The sequence below is a fragment of the Plectropomus leopardus genome, chromosome 1, assembly GCF_008729295.1.
Source record: "Plectropomus leopardus isolate mb chromosome 1, YSFRI_Pleo_2.0, whole genome shotgun sequence".
Taxonomy (NCBI): Eukaryota; Metazoa; Chordata; class Actinopteri; order Perciformes; family Serranidae; genus Plectropomus; species Plectropomus leopardus.
Window position 1 is genome coordinate 19,132,131 of NC_056463.1, and position 26,065 is coordinate 19,158,195.

General features: G+C 40.5%; 1 protein-coding gene across 1 annotated transcript; it reads right to left on the minus strand.

The window, feature by feature from the left end:
- Positions 1-58: 58 nt before the first annotated feature.
- usp47 (ubiquitin specific peptidase 47) lies at positions 59-26,065 on the minus strand. The gene is made up of 28 exons (XM_042488771.1): positions 25,802-26,065; positions 19,745-19,939; positions 17,244-17,360; positions 16,230-16,383; positions 16,031-16,127; positions 15,794-15,939; positions 15,611-15,690; positions 13,401-13,550; positions 13,100-13,195; positions 12,856-13,008; positions 11,463-11,621; positions 10,127-10,258; positions 9,834-9,910; positions 9,588-9,643; positions 8,548-8,660; positions 8,322-8,423; positions 7,923-8,130; positions 6,807-6,922; positions 6,527-6,646; positions 5,619-6,420; positions 4,335-4,510; positions 4,165-4,245; positions 3,933-4,048; positions 3,723-3,841; positions 3,250-3,380; positions 2,786-2,833; positions 2,546-2,676; positions 59-1,726 (listed from the first exon to the last, which is right to left on the minus strand). The coding sequence occupies exons 1-28, from the start codon at positions 25,844-25,846 to the stop codon at positions 1,552-1,554; spliced, it is 4,095 nt and encodes a 1,364-aa protein (XP_042344705.1). The 5' UTR covers positions 25,847-26,065; the 3' UTR covers positions 59-1,551.

The following is a 26,065-nucleotide window of genomic DNA, read 5'->3' on the forward strand; positions in this document are numbered from 1 at the left end:
ACTTGCTTAGATTTCAAAAGGGTTGATTAATTCATTTTAACTTACAGTGACAGAAAACTGCAGTTATGAAAAAAAGCATTTTAATTCCTTTCTAAAATCATCTTTAACTATTTTCACACAGGATTTAAATCTCAAAGAAATGAACATCAACAACAACAAAAAAAAGGATATTCTTCAGATATTGGCATGTCTACAGTGAATAGTAGCTGGTGGCAGCATCAGGAGCCCAGAGGGGGGCTGGGATGCTGAGCTTCAGTCCTCAGACCAGTTGCCCGGACAGACTGAGAGGTCCAGCAGGCTTTGTACACCCTCTGGTGTCAGTCTATCAAGCAGCAGCAGGTAGAAGCGCCAAAAAAACAACCTCACGCTCTCTGAAAAAACCCAGAGAGCTCCCTCCCCTCAGTACAACACCCCACACACACACACACACAGACACACACACACACACAGACACACACACAGACACACACACACACACACGGATGACAATAGAGATGTACACCCAGTTCACATGGTGCAAAAAGAAACAACAAAGAAATCCACTTTCTCTCTAAATTAAAGGTTAATACAGACACAGGTGTGCCCTGAGCCTCACAAGACCTAATTGAATGATTACGTCTGGAGCAAAATAATTTACAATAAACAAAAACAAAACAAGGAGATCCTTAACATAGTCTACTTGGTTTTGTTTCATTGTACTTTGTATTCAAGGACCAATGGTCTATGTATCATTAAATCTAGTGGAAGTGGTAACAGAGGTAAAGCTCCTATAAAGCACAAAGAGCAGCAGTAAGGACAACCCATAACGACACGTTACTCCGGCTATTACAGGAGCATTAGAGGAGCAGAAACAACCTCCGCTTTACAAATTCTTAATTGTTGCTTTTTTGATTCATCAAATCTTGTGAATGATGTTGTTAAGAGTCACTGAGAGAGTGAGGCTTGTCTGCCAGAAGAGGAAAGCTGGATAAGTAGTTCTTGGTTGTGTGTGTGCTGTTTTATTATTTAAAGGAAGGTGAGCAAAGTTAGATAAGAATGATTTCTGTAATAGAGCAGTGCTCGGGAGGTGTGAGCTTACAAGATGGTCACAGATGAATCAGAATCAACACTATTCCAAACAGGAACAGGAAGGGAAACGCACGCAGTGACGGGGAGGAGAGTGAGAGAGACTGATGTGAAAGGAGACGGGAGACTTAAATAGACAGGATGGATGCCTTCCAGCCCAATTTCACAGTCCTAACATCTCTGCATCCATCTCTGGAGCTTTTACGTTCAATTGATTTGATTTGTCTATACAGTATTTGATTCTTTTTCTGTATTCAATAGCTTTTGTACTTCCCTTTAAACTTTACAGTACAATACACTATAGTGCACAACAGGGTTCTGAGCCAGTCCCAGGGCTCAGAGTGGAGGGTGAGAGCACGTCAGCCTCACAATGCTGCTTGATGTTCAAGTATCTATCAGGCCCGGCACTTAGACGGAGTCCTGTAGCCCGGTTGCTCTGCTGCAGCAGCCAGACGATCCAGATTATGAGGAGCGGAGCTCAGTGCCTCAGTCCTGCCCTGGGTCCTTGGCAGGGCCTCCGTCCAGGTAGATCTTGAGGGCCTTCTCCTTGCGTGGTGAGTAGCTGACGCGGTGTCCAGTTTTAAGCAGACGGCTGCTCTCCTTCTTCATCAGCTCATTGCGTTCCTCCTCTGATAGCTCCATAGGTTCCTCTGTGCTGTCCCTGCAAAGATCACAGAAATGATCATCTCAAGTGACAAAGTCAAAAGTCTCAAGTGCTGAAACTGTGGTTGTGTTCACACGGCACTAATGGGGCGTTTCCACCAGCAGGTCGGTTCAGTTCCCATTTTTTATCACCCCCCTGCTTGAGGTACCTCGCACACAGATCTGGTACTAAAATGTGGAGCTAGAAACACTGCAGTCCGTTGATTGGTCAATAGAGAATCGACACTGTGTTCAGGGCTGAGCTGTGGCTGCTGTTCATACCATGAACCACCACATCTTTCATGCATTTGTCAACTATGACTATTAACTGAAATGATGTTTTGCAGCCTCTAGCAGCAGCTGTAGACTGAGAGAAAAAAATATTTTATTCACTGAGCTGACTGTGGGAAACTTTTAAGGTGGTACATTTACTTATAATGTTACTGTGAATCCATCAACACACCTTAAATTTCAATATAACTTTGACCAATCATCTGTTTTTATTGTCTCTCTTGGATGACATATGGTTTTAGTAACGAGTGGATGTTCAAGTGTTTAAAATGTATATTAATTATGAATATAAATAAGACCGCATTATGTGAACTTCATATTCTAATCTTCATTTTCACTCCAGCCTGCAGACCTGTTCTGTGGACGATAAATGGTGTGGAAATGCGAAACAGGTCTAGGTACCTCTTTGTAGGTGGCACTTTTGGTTCCAAAGGAACCATACCAAAAGCCTTTGATGGAAACACAGCTTAAATGAGACAAATAATCCCCAGAAAAATCCTTTTCCTCTGCTTACTGCACTGCCTTGCTGCACTTCTGATGGCCTTACCTGTAGAAGACCACAGCTCCGTCGTCACAGATGTACAGAGGCCACACGTTCAGAGTCGACACTTTAGGGTTCCAGTCCAAATCCTGATGGATCTCCAACACGGAAATATCACAAGGAAATGTTCCTCTACCCTGTACAAAACAGACATGAATTCTCAGTCAAAGATGATATAGTTTAAAGATGGGAGAGTAAAGCTATAATAACAAGAAGAATTTCTGTCTTGTATGAGGGATTGCATACCTTTGCAAACTCCAGGTTTTCAAGAGGAATATCGCTCATTTCACTAAGCTGCAAAAAGGAGAAAGAAATTGATCACAAAAGGCAAAGTAATGGCTCTTGTACTATCTGCTGATTGAGAAAACTTTTTTTCCAGATATAATGTATTTTCAAATATAAGTAAACTTTAATGATGTTACTTTGAATGACAATGACAGTGCATGATAACCTCAATGCCAAACCGATGTTTATCTGAACAGCAGTGAAACCGTACTGAGACACTGCATCAGCGGCTTTCATTATGGAATACAGTTTCTGTTGTTTTATTCTATGGTGTCATTTATTTCCTGCATTTTGGTAATCAGTGTCGGTTGACCAGGGTGAGAGAATGTCATTGTCTTTACGTTTGAATAAATGGGACGTTTGAGCAGTATAAATTATGTGACGAACTATAAAAAAAAAAGCATCCAGGAGAACATATAACATACCTTCTCCTTGAGTTCTTCTACACTGCTGCTCTCCAGAATAACTTCCTGGAAGGGCCCCAGTTTCATTGTAGCGGGACTCCATCTTCGGGTCAGGACAGCCAGCTGCGACATGGACTTCATCTTCTCTGGTTCTGAGAAACAGATCACAACAGACCATAAATTCACCTGAAGAAACAACACGTTTCCCTACACTCTCACTAGTTTTTACCTGTATACATGCATTAGGTTTCCAAAAAGAAGTACGCTAAATTCAAGTTATAATTTTATCACTGTAATAATGTATAATGTTATAACCTTGCTAAAAAAACAAGCTTTAAGGTGTCCTTAGACTTTTGCACAGTACTGTACTTTTAGATTTTAAAATGTAAATTAAGTAACATAGCTTTAGTAGTAACTAAAGATACAACAAACAAAATGTAAATATACAATAACCCACTGTAACATGTAACAAGAAACCACAGAATGAGCGTTACCACTGAGAACCTCCAGGAAAACTTCCCAGTTGGAGGAGATGCTGATGTCTTCTTCATAGACATGGTAGTCCAGAAACACTGTGCCTGGGTTCTTCCACGTCTTTTTCCTGAGACGAACACTAAACACACAAAAACACACATGCGCTTTGGTTGGCAACTACACTTTTTCTTCCATTGTTTTTTTATCAATGTGCAGTAATAAAGTCTTACCTGTCAATGCTAAGGTCAAGCTTGCACTGCTCTTTCAGCTGAGGGAGCAGTTCCTCCTTTGACTGTCTCACAGTCATGCCCTTGGCAAACACCGTGTCCACAAGGAACTTGCAGGGCTGAATCAGAGACACGTGAATAAATTGTCAATATTTGTGATTACAGTGTTCAGCAACTTAACTCGGGTCATTGCAGCCACAATCCTCTCGAGCAGACTGACAAAAAAAGTTCTTACCTCTGGTTCATTCACAAGAAGCTGATACACTTTCACTCTGTATTCACCCTTTTTCAGTGCTCTTCCTAGTCGAATAGTTATCTAGGGAAAGTAATAAAACGTAAAAGTCAAGTATTGGCTTGTTTTAACACAAACAAATAAAACAAATCAATTCTAAAACTGATCCTGACCTTGTTATCATCGGAGAATGATGAGAGTGTTTCGTTGAGCCGTACGCTCTCAAACTCCTGATTGTTGGCGTACACCCGAAACACCTTAAACTGGGTGGAGGTGACTCCTACGTAGGGCTCCAGGTTCTGTTTAAATGCTGCTAATGTTATTCTCTTGTCCACGTGAACCACTAAAGCTGAAGCAGATCAGAAGAAACAACTATTAGATTAGCAGCCAGAGTTTCTGTCCACTTCAGGAAGAAAAACACTGATGAACATCTTTTTTTAATTGGCACAACATTGTCAATGCAGGTTCAGTCAAGTTCTGTACAATCAAACAGTCACTGTGGTTGCCTCTGATATCTAATTTCAACATTTTTTCCTTTGTTACGGATGATAAATCCTCCAGTGTGTAGGACTGAGGGGGAGCTACTGGCAGAAATGGAACATGATATTCATAACTATGTTTTCTTTAGCGTATAATCACTGGAAATTAAGAATCAATAGCCACTTATACGCTGCCTGTTCAAGGCAGACATATCACACTGATATGCCGCCTCGCTGTTCATAGAATGGGGGGACAAAGTTGTCTTATCTTTAAGCCACCATGGGAGGTATTAACAGCGCCAAAACTGTCTCTGTATAAGCAGGACAACCAGCAGGACAGGATCACGGGCAGGATGATTGTGAAATTTTAACTGTGTGTTATGCATGTGAACCACTATGGGAGATTTAAAAAGAAGCTGTTAGCAGTTAGCTGCTAATACTAAGAGGAAGAAGAGCTGCCATAAATATCTGCAAATTGGGAAATCAACAGGATTCAGGAGCTCCTTACCCTCCGACCAGAGGACAAGATCAGCCGCCATCTAACAGGGAAGCTAAATGATTGTTATTGTCATATTGTCATTGAGGCTGTTGTATTAAACATCATGCCCCTCTATTCTTTTGGTTCCACGATTCGGGATGCTGTTTGGTTCTGTGCAGAAATGCACAGGAGGCATAAAGACAGGACTTGGAAGCTGCCCTATAACATGATCTCTGTGTAAAAAGGACATATGTTTTCGTAAGCGTAGAATAAGCCATTTATATCTACGTAGTGAACAGGAGCCTGCCATGTTGCTACAGTAGCAGGACAAATGAACCAAACACCAAACACTGGCTCTAGAGAGGGCTTTACACGTTTTCCTATGTTTTCCTGGGAAAGGAACAGATCGGGGAAAGGTGTATTCAGTCGATTGCAATCTGAAACCTCACTGATCCTCCACGCTGGTCGTTTAAACTACATCATAAATAGCAGAGTCGTACATTTTTGTGCATCTGACGAGGAGTCATCCTGAGAACAAGGCTCTGTTCTGAAGTACAGGTACTGAGCCTCGGCCTTGCTCTTCCCGTTGTCGTCATACTCGCTGTCTGTTCCGGAGTCTTCCTCTGCGGTGTCCCAGGTCTCTTTTTTACCCTCGTGTGCTTTGGAGCGACGGCTACTTGTGATGCTGTGCGAGTCCAAGCCGTTGGCCAGCTGTATGGGCCCGCTGTCTGCATTGCACAGCGTGTCACTGCTGTGGCTGGAGCTCAGAATGTCGCTGTCCACTGAGCTTGTGCTGCGGTCATTGTTCACCTCAGAGTCCGAGCGCTCCTCACAGGCAAAGTGGTTCTCAGGGTCAGAGGAGGCGCCACTGCTGCCCCCAGCTGTTGCCCTGATCCGGTTCTCCAACTCTCTGCTGTCTGCAGCCACGCAGAGAGAGGAGTTTGAGTCAGCCTCTTGAGTCGGGGATTCGATATGTTCAAAGTCGCTGGCGTCAGAGCTTTTCTGGCTGTCACTGGTGCTGGAGCCCTGCTGCTGCTGCAGAGACAGATTCTTTAACTTTTCTGTGCTCTCCTCAAGGATTGCTTCCACAGATTTCCTGTTACCCTTTGAACCTTCAAAGGATGCATCAGAGTCACCTCCTACTTTTTGGCAAAGAGTCCTGTTGGCCAAGGTACCAGGAGACTGCTCGGGCAGCAATACCAGAAGCCGGATCGTGTTCCCGTGACGATCCAACAGTTTCCACAAGAGTGAGTCAGTGAAAGCAACCTCGTGATCTGCTGACTCGGAGCTCTCTACAAAAACCTGATGAAAAATAAAATGGAAAAAAGGTCAAAAATGCTTGAGACACAAAACTGGCATAATAAATGGAAATAAAAGGACAAGAGAGAATTATAGGATATGTAGAGACCTTGTTACTCCTGAAGAACCCCTCAGCTTTCAGTGTCTTGTTTGGAACATACAGGAGTCGGAGATCATTGTAGCAGCGCTCCAGGACCACGCGCATGTTTTCTGCCGACAGCCCTGTAGCCTGGAAAGACACACATATAGAAGATTTAAGTCTGATGGACTTATCTCACATTCTCATGGCTAATGTACACAATTTATTTTACACATTTTTATGTGTTGATGCTTAAAATGAAAAGTTAAGGAAGGAAAAATGTACTGAAAACATAAGCTGTAAAGAAAACCTGTGCAATAAGCTGTTTGAATTCAGTGATTGTCTGGTTCAGGTACGCCCGAACACTGATTGGAGTGGCGATGGTCTCACTCTTCAGATCCACAACATGAACCTTCACCATCACCTCTGTAGAAAATCAGAAGCACACCCAAACAAACATAACATGACTACATTTATGTGCTTGGCATTATGTCACATCTAAAGCCATCACTGAGAATGTTTACATACAATAAATAGTCTGTTTTTTGCCATTATACCAAAAGACATTATTCCTAATAAGCTGTTTACATGTCTAATCGAAATGAAAACTCCCCTAACACTCCTGTTTACATGCAGTCATGTGTATTCCGATTAACTTGCCCTAACATGCCCTTTATTGCATCAAAATATGAAGAAGTAGAACAGCTGGAGCCGCTTGTCATATTGATTCTTTGTATCTAAATACGATTCTTTTTTTCACAGTTTCCTACCACTGGCAGACTTGTTGGACTTTACTTTGTTCACCTTCTTGAAAAAGTTGGTACTGCGATATTTGCACATATCCAAAAACCTGTTGATATCCGTCTTTCATCATCTTTAAAGTAAGCGTAGATATGCAGGATTTTATTTAACATACATCTCTACCACAGGTTTGCAAACTGTTGGCAAGTTGGTTTGCATACAACATATCCATGACAACACACGGTGCCGGCCGTAAACAGATGGGAGGCCGTTTGTCGCAAACTGCAGTGAAAAAGCCCAGTTGAGACTTATATTCCAAATTGGCTGTATACATGACCAAATAATGCTCCTAAAACCCGAAAAATATCGGCATATCCCATGTCTTTATCAGAGAATTTAGAAAACGGCCTGATTTGTAAGATTTAAACATAGTATGCTGTTTATATGGCCTACATCAATTTCAGAATATTGTCACATTCAGAATTGCAGGGTAATACTGGTGTCATGTTTATTTGCTCCTACCCGTCAGAGCTGATCTGCAAAAAACAGAGAGGCTGCACAGTCATGACTCTGCTTCGTGGGCTTTAATTTAATAATTAAGTTGTTTTTAGTAAGTGCACGCAATTACCTGTGCAGCACAAAGTACAACGTTATGTATGTGACTCAACAGTAATAGGCCACTGACCTCCAGGTTTGTAAGGCTGGAAAACCTGCTCTGGTTTGCGGGTTTCGAGTAGCAGGTCGAACATATACGAGGACTTGACTCCTCCGAGCAGCAGGCCCATCGGTGTGTCCTCCTCACCTTCGTAAGAACGCTCCAGGTACTCGTGGAACTCATCATACTTTACCAAGCGGCAGCAGTCCAAAGGCACCACCCCCTCCAGCTCCATCAGCTGAGGAACAGAGCAAACACAGTGATACAGTTGTACTAACACAATATTAACTTTTTTTTATAAAGTCTCCTTTGTGACTGAAAGATCCTCCAACATTCAAGAATCTAAGGTCTGCTGCAGGAACTTAATTCATGGATTAGCTATGCTGTTGGAAAAATCAGGTGGTGAAGACCAACAATAAACCAACAAACCTTATAGGCCATCTCTCTTGCTTCTCTGAGAGTTTTGTCCTTGTGTACTTCCAGCTTGCTCTCCATCATCATCTTTACAGGATGCATGCAGAAAAGCTTTATCTGAAGGTAGAACACAGGAGAGCAAAAATAGTTTAACTATTTTCTAAAAGACAGGCAGTGCGTCAACTGATCCTCACTCAGACGCTAAACAAAGGATCTTGAACCAAACCAAAGGACCATGCACCTTGCAAGTGTTGCGCTCAATCTCCCTCTGTCTCTTCTCCTGCTCTTCGGATTCTTTCTCCTTCTGAACCAAATTCTTTATGTGCTCTGGGAAGTCTTCCACAGATGAATACTCTGTAGACAGGACAAACAGTGTTTAATACTAATACTACTACATACTAATTCTAGGACTAGCAGAGTCAAAGCAGTCCTAGTAATAGAAACAATAAGATTCCGATCAAAACAGAAAAACATCTGCATAAGCTTGCCACACCAAAGGGATGCAGTGGTTTCTTCAGGTGTGGCGCAGATTATAGGACAAGACCTCCAGCAGTTGGCTCATTCAATATGAGGGCTGGAAAAATCCTCACTGAATGATCCAATTGATCAGTGGGGGCCAAAACACGAACCTGTGCAACATCTGTGCATTGTGGAAACTTTATTGATCCCACACTGGGGAAATTCACTTGTCACTGTTTGAGCTGCTGTGACAAGTGAATTTCCCCAGTGTGGTGTCAATAAAGTTTTTATCTTTTTATCTTATCTTTTTTCTTTTTCACTTTGCCGCTCATGGCAACAGAGCAGCCACACAGCCAGCGTTAGTGCAGCTGAAACGCAGCTCAAGCACAGCTTGGCTCCAGCTCATCTAGAGATTCTGCAGTTTACCAGTAAATTTCCACATTTTAACAATTTCAATGCCTGTATCTGTAGAATATGTAACAGACATTAAATATATATATATATATTGAATGTAACACTTCCTGTTTCAGTTTCAAAGGCCTCTAGCATTTCTGTGCACAGAATCCCGACATTTGTTTGGAAAAATCCATTTTTGATGGTCATTATCAAGAGCAAACTCAAAAATATAGGGCTGGCAGGCAGGCAGCACCACAGCAGCAGCGCTGTCTATGTGGACACCACGTGTGTAAGCTACAGACGTTTAGCGAAGTAGCTATCACGCACAGGGAGATGTAGGTGGCATGGCTTGGGCGTAACACTACCATAAAGGCACAAGTAATTTGGGCATTAGCAATGGCACATTAAAATGAATTGATTTCTTACTTGCATTCCTTGAGGGATCTTTCAATCTATAAATCAGCATATATGCATTTGTAGAGCTGTTGGTAGAAAAAAAAGATGTCTTTTTAATGAATGAAGTAAAATATATGTAAAGAAAACACTGAACAATGAACATAGAATGAACAAGAACCATATTTCAACACAGATACACTAACAAGTCCAGCTTATTATTATTGTATTCACTTGGCCAATATACTGTATGCTTATGATGTGCTGAAAACAACTCACCTTGCAAAGGCACCAGAATAATAGCCTCTGCTCCCTGAGGACCCCCCATATGTCTTTCTGATATCATCTTGGGTGATCTGCCAAAGAGAAGTGCCCTGACGCATGAACGACTCAACAGATACTACCATGTTAATGATAAGTAGAATGTTAAAACAACAGTGTTTACTTAGTTCATTACAAACTGATGACTAACACAGTCATGTTCACAGACCAATACAGTCCGGTGACTCACTCTGCCTGACATTTAACTGCTGTAGGAGGACAAAACAGGTTGCTCAAGGGCTGAGGCTGACCTTGCTAACGTGTTGATCATTGAAACTGTACCACTGGCCATCACTGAAGGATTTGATGCAGGCGTAGTAGTGGCCACCCGCAGCGCTCCCAGAATGGACCATGACAGAGAACAGCTCAAAGGTCAGCAAGCTCTGAGGACAGAGAAAACCTTATTGTTCATATAAAGGCAACAATGAAGCTGTATATTGTTGATGCTCAACACTGAGACACTGAGCGTGCAAATGAAGAAAGTATACACAGAGGGGGAGAGATACAGCTTGTAATTAAATTTTATGTAAAAAACCATCATGACCTGCAAAATGTTGGCTGAATCATCATGTAGAAAGTGCAGTGCACATTATGAATGAAAGACAGACATCTCGTGTAACAAGAACGGGGAAGTAAGGCATCAATTTTCAGCTTTGTCTCACAGCCGACAGTCGCTCAATAATATTTCCACGAGTCACTACAATATTGCTACAGCAACTTCAAATGGGAGACAATAATGAAAAAAAAAACAACACAGAGATGAGTTTTGATGACGGTGGTATTATGTGTAACACGGTAACCTAAAATCTGTTCAATTGTGTTGAGATCAGGTGGCTGTGAAAGTCTTAACTTGTGATCCCCATCAGTTTTGCACTCGAACATTCAATCACAATTACATGCACAATGCACAATTGCACTGTTCGAATTTGCACTGTACTGTTTTATTTGCACTGTTCTTTCTACTTTTCTTTCTACGTTTTTACCTGCTGTCCTGTACTTTAAATGCTGCTACTTAAAATTGTTTAGTGCCTTTACACTTGTGTTATTTGTTCTATTGTAAATTTCTAAATTTCTATTTCATATTTCTTTTATATTTGCTGCATGTTAGGCATTCTGTGGACAGCAAAGTAAGAATTTCATTGTACAGGGAAACATGTTTCCATACTGTGCATATGACAATAAACACTTTGAATCTTGAATCAATCACACCTAATTTTTGGTATGAAACTATCTGCATCTGTGTTCTCCCACTCACTTGCTCAGGGGTTTGCCCCATGTGTAGCTCATATTGGCCATATGCAAAATGTCCCAGCCACTCCTAATGAGCAGTTCTGGCTAAGATGAAACCAATTAAAATCTGATCTTTTGTTTGGTTGAACTTGCTTTGTTAAACTCGACTGTGTCCACGTCAGCCTGCGAAAGTGGCAACACTTCTATCCTTAAGACAGCCACGCTCTAAATTGCATGCAATTTGCTCCGTGTCTGAAAAAAACCCAATATGAAAAGAACTCAAATCCGAGCCCAAAACTAAGAAAGGATATCAACAGTAATAAACAATATCTATTTCATGGATGATCAAGATGACACCTTTGGTTTGAGCACTCTCTCTGCACTGCCGGTGCTGTCCAAGCAGATGCCCTCATCCACACAGTCATCGGTGGAAAAATCGTTGCTCATCTGGTCGCTGTGGCAACTGCCTTCATTCTCTGCTCCGCTGTCAGTGCAGCTCTCTGTCTGAGGTGACTTCTAGAGGACAAAATTTTAAGAGCAATGCTAGATGGGTTAAAATGTGTCATAAACTTGCTCCATATGTATTCCTTTTTCTTGATAACATCTTAACAGACAGAAAAACAAAAGACGCCTTTAACATATGAGGTGTTGTCTTTGTGACCAAAATGCTGTTGTTGTGTCATATTGCTGAACAAAGAAGAACTGTAATTTACAAATTTAGAATTACGGCCTTGTGCTTATATGCCTTTTTCTACCAGAGAAGCTGCAGTTTATCCATGTCTGTCCAGACTCATGATATGGACATGTACTTGTATAGTGCTTTTCTAGTCATTTATCCACTCATAGCACTCTCATACTACAAGTCACATTTACACACACATTCACACACTGCTGGCCAAGGCTACTGCCAACCTTCCGATTAGTGAACGACTCTGTCTAGCTCCTGAGCCACAGTAGTGAGGACTTAAACCGAATTCAATACATTTTATTAACTATAAATTTATCTTTATATATTGTTGCAAAGAACTTGCAAATTTAAACTGTGGATGCTTCACACACATTTTCCACCCGGCAGCACAGAAGATCTACACAATCAGCACAGTTTGTTGGCACCTAAGATTAATGTCACCAGTTCAATATCTCTTAAATGTCTCCCATTCTGTTCCTGAGTTATGACGTTGAATAATGGCCAGGTGCTTTTGCAGAACATTATGATGTCACAGTGAAGTTGACTTTTACCCTTTTGGATATAAAAATGTAATTGCTTCATTATTATATTAGTAGACATTTGTGTGAAGTTGTGGCATAATCAGCGTATTAATTCTTGAGTTACAGCCAAAAACATGTTCTGTAAGCTCACAGCGGGTGACCACCAAATTTCGGACAAACTGAAAACTTGTTGCCAGCGGGAGGCATCAAACTGCAGTTATATAGAGGTATCACATGTTGTTCACTAACAAGATATATTGGTATGTAAAGGATATCAGTCCTGTACGTTATAAATTTCTGGAGGGAAAGCTTTTGAGAATATCCTGTAGAATACACCTGAAAATGTTTTGCCTTATGAGATACTTATCAGCAACCTGATAAAAATGTTTCAGGATGGAAAAAAATACACACAAAAGTGAAATGCGAGAAACATTTTTTCCCCTTCACCACAGTTTATAATCACATCAAGATATTGTTGTTTAATAAGACACATTAAGAGAATCATGGTGATGAAAACGGGTGCTGCCATCGCTGCTCTCACCTCATCTTCCACATCGATGAATGGACTCATGTCGAGCTCCTCAGGGAAAGTCATGCGGTCATTGAGCTTGATGCGATGCATAGTGGTGTAGTCAAAATCAAATCGCTTCAGCTGTAGCGTCAGCAGGTAGGGGAAGTGCAGAAATCTCAGACCCTGTGAAAAGAAGCATTTATCAAAGAATCAGTCGGGTCAATAGCAGAACACTTGTCTTGTGACTCCCATGCCACATTTTCTGTGTGCTAACCTTCCGTGCGTCACATTTCTTTTTGCAGCGTTCACAGAAGTATTGATTGGGCCCATCCAGAGTTTCTGGTTGGATGAATGCCTGCAAAGCCTCTTCCTGTAGCAGAGAAAAATCATTTCAGCTCCATTTAGAAGAGGACAAAACACTTAATGGTCATACACAATATTCAAATGAGTTGCAAGTACCGAATTAAAAGCTGGCTTGATGTAGTTGTGAATGTCTAATGTTCTCTGAGTCTTTACTGCCTTTCAATTTAATGTGTTAAATGTTTAAAGAAATGAAAAGTCGAGAGAAAACACACCACGCTGCCGTAGGCCTGGCTGGCTCCAAAGGGTCGGATCACAAGAGGGATGTCCAGGTAAGTATCAATCCTCCAGCTCTCATAGCCACACTCCAAACAACGGACATAATCCTTCAGCTTCCCCTGGTACAGCTGGTTGATCAGGTCAGCCTGAGGATACGGAGGCATGACAGTCAGGCCTTTGCAGCCATGTTTCACTTAAAACAATTCAGCATCTGTTTGGGCAACAAAATGTTCTGATCCCGCAACATATTCTCACTAAAAGGAGGCAGTGTTACGTAATAGTTGCCGTGTGACGCTAACTGTCACACAAAACTGTTGGATAAATACATTAAAAACTATTTTGAATGTTTTGCCCCAATAGTGGTAAGAATCTGAGAACAGCAAAGTTTGTTCTAATGAAAGAAAATTCTCTGTTGTTACCGAAATCAGAAGGCATTTTAGGACATGTCAGACTCAGTTCACCAGGCTAAGCCCTATGATGTCAGACTTTTGTAGCTTGGTCTAAAGCCAGATTCAGACAACAGTAGTTTTGGGCCACTTTATCCCAAGTTAACCCCTCATGATAATTGGAGGACAAATCTGGTCTGGGACTTTAGTTAGTACCAATGATCAGCAAAGAATTTTTCCTAATGTGAGATGCTTACAGTCAGATCACCTGCTCACCAACTCATCAGGGCTGCACCGATAATTTTAAACATGTTTGATAATCAGGATTTCATATCTGGATGATAATCGTTATGATTACGTCAGTAAGGAGCAGCTGACAATGTCGCAAAACAACTGTAAACATTCCAGTCCTTCAGATTAAAGTTCACAAGAAAACTACTGTTGAAAGATATCAAAACTAATTGATATGATCTCATCTCCAGCTCTCCCTGGAGAATAGACTAACCCTCCCACACTATTTCCTCATTCCAACTCAATAAGCCTTCTGCTTTTGTTTTTTTTTTTTCAGTGCAAAGCATTAACATTACAGCAAGTTGTTGCACCACGTCATACTGTTTTGTTTACATCTGCTTTCCCATAACATCATGTGAGGTATCATGTGAATTCACGCTCGCTCTGGCACGATTATCCTGTAGTGTGTGCATGTTTGAGAATAGAGAGGAGAACATCTGCGAAGTTTCTACTAATGTGGGGGATCCAAACTGATTTCAAAATCGGTTAGGGTTTTTAAACTTTTATAGTTTGAGCCTGACTTAAGTTGTAATATGTGATACCAACTGGATACAGCCTCTGTACATTGAACGCGCACTATACCAGGTGAGCTTCTGGGTGTTCCAACATTTGATACTATTCTACAAAAGGAGTGCTTGTTGAATCACCTTATGGTGTCTGAAACTACCTTCCCTAGAGCCCCGTAGATACTGTGCAATTCTGGGCTGTCCCAGAAAAAAGATAACTATCGTCAAACAAACTTGCCGATATCTTTAGTCGTGGCTCTAAAACGGTTGTCCTACGTTGCACAGTGAGAAAAATGTAGGATGACCATCCCACAGTGTGACTGCTGTTACGACCTATGTCTACTAACCAATCAACAGAAATGCAGCATGAAATGACACACTGATCAGTGCCACTCTGTTAATGCTAATACTTACTCCGAGCTCTTGTTGCCCAAATGGCATGTCCAACAATTTTTGTAACTTTTGTAACAGGCAATCCAACTATGGCCTGCTTTGCACTGCAGTTGATCAGGTTACAGTCAACTAGCAACAGGGATAGTGTTATCTGCAGCTCAACAAGACAACTGTTTCCACTGGCTCTAAAGTAAAGGACATCTAAAAATGTATAAATATCTTAAATCTAGATTGGGGTGAAAGGAATGCTTACTCTTCATAGGTCATCTTAAAATGACTTTTAATTTTAAATTTTAACTTTAACTGTAAACTTCTGAAAAGTAGGCTAGAATAAAATCGAATCCATTATGTTATTTTTTAAAATGGGGCTTCATCACATGCATTTATTCTGTGCTAACCAGGAGCTCATGTGTACCGACCACATGGCTGTAAATACGCACACTGGATTAAGTGTTTGCAGTTTATAATTCAGTCTTGAGATAAGAAACAGCTAACCCAGGGGCTTACTGGCCCATTTCACATTTCCCACAGTAGCTCTTTTGTTTCGGTTGTGGGAGGTTGGGGCCCCCGCAGACTGGCTGCTGAAATTTTGTTGTCAGAAGTCTAAGAGAGCTTGTTGCTCTCTCCTACCTGCTCTGTCTGCTTCCACTTTTGCTCCAGGGCGTCAAACATGACCCTGCACAGCTCCTGGACGTCATGCTGCTGCCAAGCTAAAAACCAAAAAGTGTAAATGAGTGTACAGATGCAGGGGGACTTGGTCTCTCTTTCACATAAGCCATGCGAGTCTGGTCACAGTAGAGTACAAAGGCTCACCCTCACTGCTGTCCCAGCCAAAGCTCCGTGTCACATCAGTGGTCTCGATGGCCCGCTTCTTGCTGGTCTGCAGCAAAACAAACAGCCTTTGCAGCTGATAGGGGATACTCGTGACTGGATCCTCTTCTGACTCCTCAAACTCCCAGCTGAAGTCAGACAGAAGTTATAAAAGAATTTTTATAAATTGTACTTTGCAAGTAAAACTTCACAAACACTTCTATAAGCATAGTTCCTTACTTGTAGAGCGCATTTCTGAACTCTGGGGTCATGAACAGCGTTTGTAGAAGACTGTTCAAGTAGCAGGTCATAGCTTGGTTGACCAAGCCCACATAGCCTACAGTCGGAGGGGGCAGGGGAGACAAGAGACAAGAAGTAAGACAGTTGCAGTTGTATAGAAGGAGAAAAGTCACATTTTCTGCAGGTGCTAAAACCTCACCTGTTTCAGATTTATTGAGGATGGACGAGTAAGAGTAAGATGGACTGCTGTAGTCACCACTGCAGCCCGCAGTGCCGTCTCTCGGTAGGGGCCCAATAAACCTTTCCTGGGAGCTGTCATCCAGTCCACTGCTATCTGCTGTTCCCGACTCATCCTGCACACATACAGAGAGGGACGTTTTAATTAAATATCTTTAGTCTCCAAAACCAATCTCAATGTACTAGACCTAAAAGCAAACATATATTATTAAAAGAGGATCCATTATGCTAATTTTCAGGTTCGCACTTGTATTTTGGGTTTCAACTAGATCATTTTACCTGCTTAGATTTTCAAAAAATCACTTTAACACTGTGCTGGAACACCAGTATTCACCCTCTGTCTGAGTTGCACTATTTAAGCACCTGTCTCTTTCAGCCCCCCATTAAAAAAGTCTTGTCTTCTCTGATTGGTCAACATTTCCTGTACTTCCATATTGCTGTGAATCTTCACTGTCAAAAAGCTGGGGAATAACTGTGACGGACAAAAGCTAGACCTTTCTAATGTGAAACATATCCAGTGAAAGCTTCCAAATCAAGATCTATACAACTGGACGTGTTCCAGCAGAAACTTGATCAGAAATCGGGGAAACATTGACAACATAAGCAATAATAAAATCACGTTTCCCTGACGTTAGCATGTAGCTTTATGTAGCAGTGTAAGTTAAGTAATGGTGACACTTGCACTGACGTGCATGGAGCAGATGACCACATGACGAAATCTGTCAAGGAACCGAGCTTGTCTCAAAAGTAGTAGTTGAAAAAGAATGAACAAAGGGTCTGGAGTCTGAGATCTTTGCTTACAGGGATTACTTTGACTTACATTTGCTATTTACAACTTTGGCCACATTTAATATGAACTTCAGACATTGTAACATTACATATAAAGTATGTATATATAAAACATAAAATAAGGAAAAGCAAGACAACTCCCCTTCAAGAAATTAGGAACTCATTTTGTTAATCTTGTACTACTCACCGATGCAATCTGGGGCTGCTCTCCATCTTTGTCTGTGAGCTGCAGGAAATTCCTCTTACCACCAGGCTCAAACCCAGAATCTGAGAGGGACATCTCACTGCTGTGATCCAGTGGTGCCTAAATGGAGGCAGAATAAAAACAAATATCACAGTAAAACAACAAACTATGGAATATGCAGAAAAATCAACAGCAACAAAATATTTAAAACAAGTGTACAACACTACAAACTAGCTGAACTCACAAGAAGACTTATATTCCCCCTGAACTCATTTTCAGCAAATTCCCTGTATTGACGCGAGCGATGAAAGTAGCTTGAAGCCAACATGTGAGCAATGCTATGTAGCAGAAGACTTTCTGTCTTTCTCCCGGGTGAGCTGGGAACAAGTGCTGCAGTGGAAACATACAGTAGCTTAATCCACTGACCTACTCAGTGAGATAACAACAGATACAGCACCTGGGCTTTGGCCTGGGTCAGCAGCAGGATTAGCCTGTGCTCATTTAAGAAAAGGATGTAGTATATACACAAACATAGACAACAGAACAAACTCGTACTCAACACAGAGGGCGCACATGCATTCGTTCATGTGAGAGTGCTTTCTCTTTGCAACACCATTCTTACACGGTTTGCTTTCTTTGTAGACACAATGCAGTGGCAAAATTCATTTTCGAACACTGATAGCACATGGCATAAAAAAAAGTTGTCGCTATCTGGCTTTTATATCTCTACCACTATCAGCCTCACTGGGGTCATGATGTGGTGACACGGCCCTCCCAGTGTAGAAGTGGCAGGGGCTATTAGTCCTCACATAAACTCACTGCATATACAGGCTGGAGGCCATTATTATGAATCTCACCAGGGTTCACCTGAAATACTTAGCCTGAGCTCAACAACACCCCGCCAAAACATTAACTTACAGCTGCACTTCTGTTCTGCTATAAACACAGTACTAACAAACTAACACTGACAGCATATGCAGCTGACACTCCATTGACATTTGCTTAGAGTTGTGTTTCTGGCCACCTGAGGAGTAACGACATTCTCTCTTTTTTCCAGATGAGGGAAATATCTGGCTCTTTAAGAGCTAAATGTCATTGGGGGCTTCCCCCATAATGCTGATGATTCAAAACATCAGTCCAGAAGCCCTTGAGTCGAATTGCAATTTGTCTATGACAGAAGCAGAAACAAACCATTCAAACTAACAGACTGAGGAATAGCTTCTTTTTTCCCAGAGTTGTAGCCTCAATCACCCTCTCCTCCATAATGCATGCACGTACGTGCATGTACGTGCACGTACGTGCATGCATGCATTATGGGTACGTGCATTTAACACACTTTATATCCTGCAATGACTAAAGTCAAAATGCACTTTAAACCTGCTGCTGCCATTTATTTATTGATATATAAGACACACTTTTTGTTATCATTATTATTATAATTTATGCTTAGAATTATTTGTCACTATTTTATCTTGTCATTATTTTTAGTTCTATCTTATACTTAATCTTAATGTTCTAACTTAGGTTTCATTTAATGTTTAATTTTGTTTGTGTGCAGCTGACAGCATGAGAGTTGCCAAACATAATTTCGTGGTGCATCTAAAATGATACATAAAGTATCTTATGTCTTTTCTTATATCTTATGGGTGATGGAATTGGAGGGCAGGGCATTGCTGAGCTCTCAGCTCCAGCGCTGAATGCAGCAAAGTCGGCTAAACCACTTTGGAGCCACATGTTGGTGCAACCCCCTCTACTGTCATCCCATGTGACTTATTGTGAGAGAGACACTCAGAGGTGCACTAGGATTTCATAACAGAACTATGATCTGGATCTACACTTTATTTCTCTGACTGAAAATCCTGATTCTGGTATAGCTGTAGTGTTTATAAGAGGTGTGAAGCAGTGAAACGAAACCAAAATAGTCAAGTTGCGGGCTGTAAACCCAAAACAATGAGGTGAGAGACAATAAACTGCTCTGTAAGGCTGATGTGAACTTCCGAGTTGATTGATAATTCTCTAGAAGCCAATTTCTAAAAACATCACTTTTCACATTACGGATTATTACTTGATCCACTCTTAATATAATAATATTGATCAGTGCAGCTTTAACCATAACTGAGCTGACACCTAATACAAACAAAAAATATCAAAGCTATTATTCAAATACAGAGCTTTCACCACCAAGCTAGGTTAAATCAACTGTGTTTTTGTGGCAACATGTATGTCAAGTGGGAGTTGTAAAAGGCTTCTGCTGACTGCATACATCACATTTTCAACACACAATCACACAAAGAAAAACTCTTTTACCTGCCAAGTTACCTCCACCACCTGTTAAGTGCCACCTTAGCATCATGCTGAAACCCTGACATGCAACTTTTACCTAGACCCAACCTTTTGATTTTAAGGGATTCATCATTACACTGATAGCTGTGTAGGTTTATGTGGAAATTATCATACGGTGGCAGAAACAAAAAACTGTCCAGATGAATGAAGCATTTGCTAACCATGTCCGGTGTATTTCCCCAGGCAAGGTCAAAAGTGGTTTTCACATATCCCACTTTGTGGGCAACATCTTCATAGAGTTTGGAGAGGGTGGTGGAAGCTGGCAGGTTGAGGGTCAGCCTCTCATTGACCGTCTTTGCACTGGTGATGTCCTGAATGATACACAGCACTCTGGGCTCCTCAGCTGCATTTTGGATCTGCAAATCGAGATAAAAAGGGGAAGAAATTATCATAAGGTACTGCCTACATTTTTTACTCTGTATTCTGTGTTGTGAGCACCGTGAACTGGTTAATAGCTAAGCGTTAGAATGAATGATTAGTAAGGCTGTGCAACAAATGTCGTCATCATAAATACACAATGCACAAAAGACAAATACCACCTCATGTCGTGCCTCTGTACTAATATGACCTACTAGTAACACGTTTCTGAAAAAGGAAAATAAAATGTCATTAGGTTTGTGATATGTTTATTTATTAATTTTAATGAAAATGTTGCTAATGTTAGACTATTTTGTAAGGGAAAAGTTCCTGTTCAGCTTTTTGTATTGCCATAAAATATAACATTCAAGAATGTTTCTTTTCCCGTTTCTATTCCTCAAAATAACAAATCAAAAAAAAAAATTCTAATATTGGTATCTGTGCAAAAATAATAATCTGGCAGCACAATGGCATTAGTGTCAGTAAATTTCAGACGATAGCCATCCCTAATGAAGAGATAATTCTTTAAACTGAAAACTGCATGTTTTCACTGGACCAATTAACAGTTACGTATGTTTGATAAAATAAAACCGTTGGCCATAATGACTAAATATATTAAACCAGAAGAGCTCTCCTTAAAACTTTGGGTGCATTCTTAAATTTAATCTGATGCTGCACACTAAAATGAGAGAGCTGTTGTTTGAAGACACGGCGCGTTCTACTTCTACATGAGTTAAAGAGGGGTGTAATTAATCACATATTCAATCCATTCGGCGCTCTGCTGCTCCTTCTCCCCACACGGATGCCGAGATAACACTCTGACTCTCCGAAAGTGCGGTGCTCTGGATAACCGAACAGTATATTCCAACAGTGCTCCGAATTTCCGAAAGGCCCTGTTTGTGCCAGAGTGCGCCCCAGAGCATTTTCTAGAGTTTAAGTGTTATCAAATGCAAATATTGTTCACAATAAAACATACTGATGTGTTGGTGACATGCAAGACTCATCTCCAAAAACGAGTGCCTTTACATGGACATGAATTACCCATTTATGAACGGGTTTTTCAAGAATCCCATTTATGTGTTTGAGCGTGTCAGCACCATATTCCATTTATGAGAAACCAGAATACCTTAGCTTAAGTACTCTGAAAGAAACTGGGATCTATTCAGAACACGAATAATCTGATTTCTCTGTGCTTATGTAAACAGAATTTCCCAAATATGATCCTACATGGGATAAGCCTCATAAACAGGTGATTTATGTTCATGTAACCACACGCAATGACAATTTGCATTATTTTGTTTGTTTTTTTTCAAGGTTCATTAGGAAATTCCTTGACAAAGACCTCTTTTTCAAGTAGGCTGGTCAATCCACGACCATTGGTCATTCACTGACCACCAGGAAACCTTCCTATACATGACTGGACAAGCCCGCTTGCTGGGATGTCAATGATGTTTTGTTGGGATTTTCAAAACAGAAAAACAACGACAGGTGGTCTAATCTAAACCAAACTGTCCACAATATGTCGAAACAATGCAGTACATGCAGCTGCTGACATGCTTCGTCATTAGAACACTCCCCATAGTTTGTTTTCTGATTAGTCTGGTATGCACACAGTACCAGGTTCAGGTTCAAATGATTTGCAGGCTGAAAAACAAAGTAGCAAAAAAACTGGCAGAAAAGCTCACTCTACAGGTGCAACTGTACCAAGCATGCAAATATGAGGCCAGGCCAGCTTCTCTTGCCTCAGGGATTGGTGATTACCAGTAACTAACAAATGTTTGGTGTTTAAAGTTACTGTGCTGCTGCATAAACAACAGATGAAACTGAAGTTTAGAAAGGCAATCAACAACCATAAAAATCATATGCAGTTTAAAAAGAAAGTTTAGGAGAGGATTGAATAAAATTGTGAATACTGACAGAGTATTGAAAACTGTTGTACACTTAAAGCAGGATTTAAAATTATTGCTGTGGTATAACCATGACATATTGGCCTTGAAGATTATATTAAACATTGGTGAATTAAATTATGGCTTACTGATGAAGAAAAACTGAGAACAGTCCACAGACAGATTTTTACAGGACACAATTTCCAGGATGTCATTTCAATGGTTAATATTTCATGTTGTCTTATGTTTGATAAAGCTGTTGTTTGTGAGGCTGACTTCTGGAGAAGGTCGTCACGGTGCTGCATCATGCATCTGTTTAACACCATGCTTTATGTCTCTTCCACACCACACAGAAGGTATGGCTACCTGAGAAATCCTCTTCATCTCATCAAAAATACTCTGCCTGCTACTCCAAAAGACACCCTGATAATATATGGAGATAGTTAGGTTAAAGAACAAATTAAAACAAACACAACAAGGAAATAAGTTGTAAAACATTTTTGACCAATTAGCCTCAAAATTCCATTTAGGCTAAATTATGTTGACTTGTTGGCCAAGTACACCTATCACTGTATGACTGGCAAATTAAAACATCTTGGCAGGTGAAAAGATCACAATTACAAGACTATTTTCAAGCAATTCCTTTTTTTGCAACGTCTTTATGAGGTTTGTGGTCTTGGCAAAATGTGACTGACAGGTCCTATAAAGTCGCTGCACACAAGTGTATTATGAGATTAAAGGTTATTTTTACCATGGATATAATCACAAGGTGCTGACATGAAGCCACAGGTACTGCAAAGCACATGCAGTATTTCCTCACAGCTGTTACCAATCCTAAATGGCACAAAAAATAATGATAGGCTACAATGTTGTGAAATGTTGGTATCCATGAACACCTATTCATACAATGTAGTGTTACTGTGCATGGCATGCACACAAAAACAGAGATGCGGGTACTAAAATTAACCTCAGCCAATATTCTGATTGACATACTATTTATTGTAGATGGCACAACTGGACCTGACACACACGAAAAGAAACCAGCTACCAATTTGGATGGATTACTGTATCCAAACAATGTTTTTGGCAAGTAGTGACAGCGGCTAGTAAATCTATGGGGACACTAGCCATTGAGAGCGGTTGAAAAGACAGATGAGGCGATGTCAATGAACATGTCATTGCAAATATGTATGGCTAAATCTGTTTTAAATTGTGACTCAACAAAATAAATAAGCTACCTTATATTGGTAGTTTCTTTAGAGACCACTGACAGCCTGTCAGTTAAAGTTTAAGAACTAAAAAAGAGGGTTTTACATACATTTGCTTTAGCTTCTGCCTGAAGACAGACATCTTGACCAAGTCAAAACATGAAGTAGCTAGAACAATGTTCCTTAACATTTAACTACAACATTAGGAAACTCCTGTGGGGCCAAGAAAATCCATTTAACATCATCAATAAAATTGTTTGTTTGTTTTGGCTAGTTTCGACTTGTACATGCAAAACAAACCAATATGTAACACCTCGCGTTACAGTATTATATACTGCAGCTTGGAACACGTGGCAACATAGCATAAAAGGGAAGTGACTTTTCACGTGGGAGTAAGTTTCTGACTTGCAAACATTAATGATTAACCCTGAATTCCTTTGATGCATTACAAAAGGCAATTTTACTACATGCATCTTGCAAAGATAAATGATATGCTATTCTTATTATGACAGAGCATGAGGATATGCCAGTATTGCTTCAACACTTTCTAAATCCATCAAAGCACAAAGTCACTCAGTAGTCATCCATTTTATATATTGCAGGGCTGTATGTGTGACTATATGACTGGGGATATTAAAAGGGTGTCTCTCCTCATAAATGGTTCTTTCAGTTGGGTCCATGGCATCAAGAGAAAGCTCTGAGTGTCCGCTGATATCCCAGAACACCACACCACCACTGCCATCCAGTCTCAACACCAAACTACATCTTAAATTACCTGCACCCCACTTCATGTCTTGTTCCACACCATAAGTCAATAATTTGTAACTTCACCATCAATTTCAGTCCAGTTTTACATTTCACTTGGTTTTATGTCCCTGTCCTACCAGCGTGTCTATAGAGTGACAGAATAGAATTTATAAGAATTTATTTGTTGTTGAAAAAAAACCAATTACCCAAGGCAAACAAAAATTAATAAATAAATCTTACGAACAAACAAAAATAAATAAGTTCAACAAGAGGAAGGAGGGTGTTTTCTGTCTTATTTGAGTATTTATTTCAAATAGTCTGTGTGTGACAGTTAAATGTTTGCATTTCAAAAGTTGTAAAATAACTTGTATTTCTAGTTTCAAAAAAAGATAATAAACAGACTGTGGGAAAAAAATTATACAATGCATATCCAGGAACTAAATTATGTCATTCCATCATCCATTATCCATTCTCTATAATTAACTATCTCTAGCATTTCTTTACCAGTCAAACTTGATTTCTTAAGTGCTGAAAGTCTTAAGGTCTAAGAAAATCCTGTTTTGCCTGCAAAGAGATAAATGAACAAACCCATTTCATCCTTACAAGCTCAAACTATCCTTGTTTTGAAAAAGGCTTCCCCCCCAGGGTTTCAGAAAATCAGACGGATAATCTATTAACTGGTTGCATTATGAAACTTATTGAAATTGAATAAGTGTGCAGTGCTGCATCATCAAATCCAATTTTCCCACCAGCCTTAATGTCAACGAGTGACGTCCTGTGCATGAAGTATGACTCCGCAGCTGACGTAAATGCAGCCAGGGTGCTATAGAAAACACCCAGAAAGACATACTGGGACTCCAAATAACTTGTAGTAACCCTAAAATAACACATGAACATGATTACCATGCCATAGGACGTGTATGTTAAAATCACACTGTTTACCTGAGGCAACATGTCAGCAACCGAATTACCATCTGGTAACGATTAATGCTGTTTGCAGCACCAACAGCCGATTCATTTATTACATGAGTGGAAAACATGACAGCACAGTACAATCTTATAGATTGTAATTGTTTAATGTAGCTAATGCTAGGATGTTGTAACTGTACGTTGGCTAACAAACAAGCCATACATGGCAGGATGCACAGCCAAAGGCTACAATATTTAACATTCTGACAAATGAGTTCGCCAATGATGTAGAGAAACAAGAAAAGGCGACTATTTTTGTTTTAACGCGAGGCGCAGGCAAATTACATCTCTGCTAACGTCGCACCTTCATGAACGTTAGCTAGTCAAATCCGCTAAAATTAGCGCTAGCTTGCAAATTTGACAAGCTAACGGTAACGTTCACAGAAAAGCTAGAAGTTCAAAACAATTGCTGATACGGACTAGAAGGACTCAAAGTGTACATTATTATTAACGTAACATAGGGAAAGACGTTGCTTCAACACTGGCAGTCTGCTCCATCGATGTAGCTGTTTGCATTTGCCAACTTCAAAAACATCTACATTGGCGAGAGTTGTTGCCATTAACCAGACTTAAAAAGCTAACGATCTATGCTAGCCGAATACAGCTAGCTAATGTTAGTTGCAAGTTGGCTAACTGATGTTGACAACTGTCGTCTTTATTTTATGGGAGTAACATGATGTCAACCGCAAAATTTGAACAGCTCTGGAGTTATCAATTACCAGAAAGCAAGAATAGAGAGCCAGAAGACGTGATGCTAATTTTGCTAAAGCTTTAGCTGCTGTTATAGACTCACTTTGTCTGAGATGCGGTGAAACTAGCCGCTAACCGACGTTAGCTATTACGTTAGTTAGCCATGTCATGATAGGCCGTCCAAGTCGTGTTTAGCTAACAGTTAGCAGCTGAGAGTTAGCTTCCAAATGATACACCAAGATCGCAAACTCCCAAAGTGATACAAAAGTTTTTTAATTATTAATGAGCATGGTCTAAGAGGGTGACAGCTAACGCCCAGTGGCCGAGTCTCCGACCTGGGCATGGTCCATGATAACCTCACCTCTTTGGGTACGAACTGGTTCTCCTCGCTGGGCACCATTTCCATTTGTGCGACAGTTTAGACAAGCATCTATCCGGACAGGGATGTCAGCGAAAAAACTTTGCAGCGGTAAACACAAACATGGTTTGTGTGCTGTTTGTTGTAAGTTTAGATGCTTTGATAACAAAATTAAACTTGCCAAAAGTTGTAGGCTTATCAAAGTGATCGCAACACTCGGTTACACTACCCGAGCACAAAGTGTCCTGCTATACATGGAGAAAAATG

Bases quoted from the DNA above. Each gene is read 5' to 3' on its own strand.
- usp47 (XM_042488771.1), bottom strand. From the start codon at position 25,846: ATGGAAATGGTGCCCAGCGAGGAGAACCAGTTCGTACCCAAAGAG. The intron at 8,131-8,321 runs GTTTGTTGGTTT...TCTGTTCCTCAG, and splicing joins CAAGAGAGATGGCCTATAAG to CTGATGGAGCTGGAGGGGGT. The intron at 6,647-6,806 runs GTTTTCTTTACA...GTGTCTTTCCAG, and splicing joins TCAAACAGCTTATTGCACAG to GCTACAGGGCTGTCGGCAGA.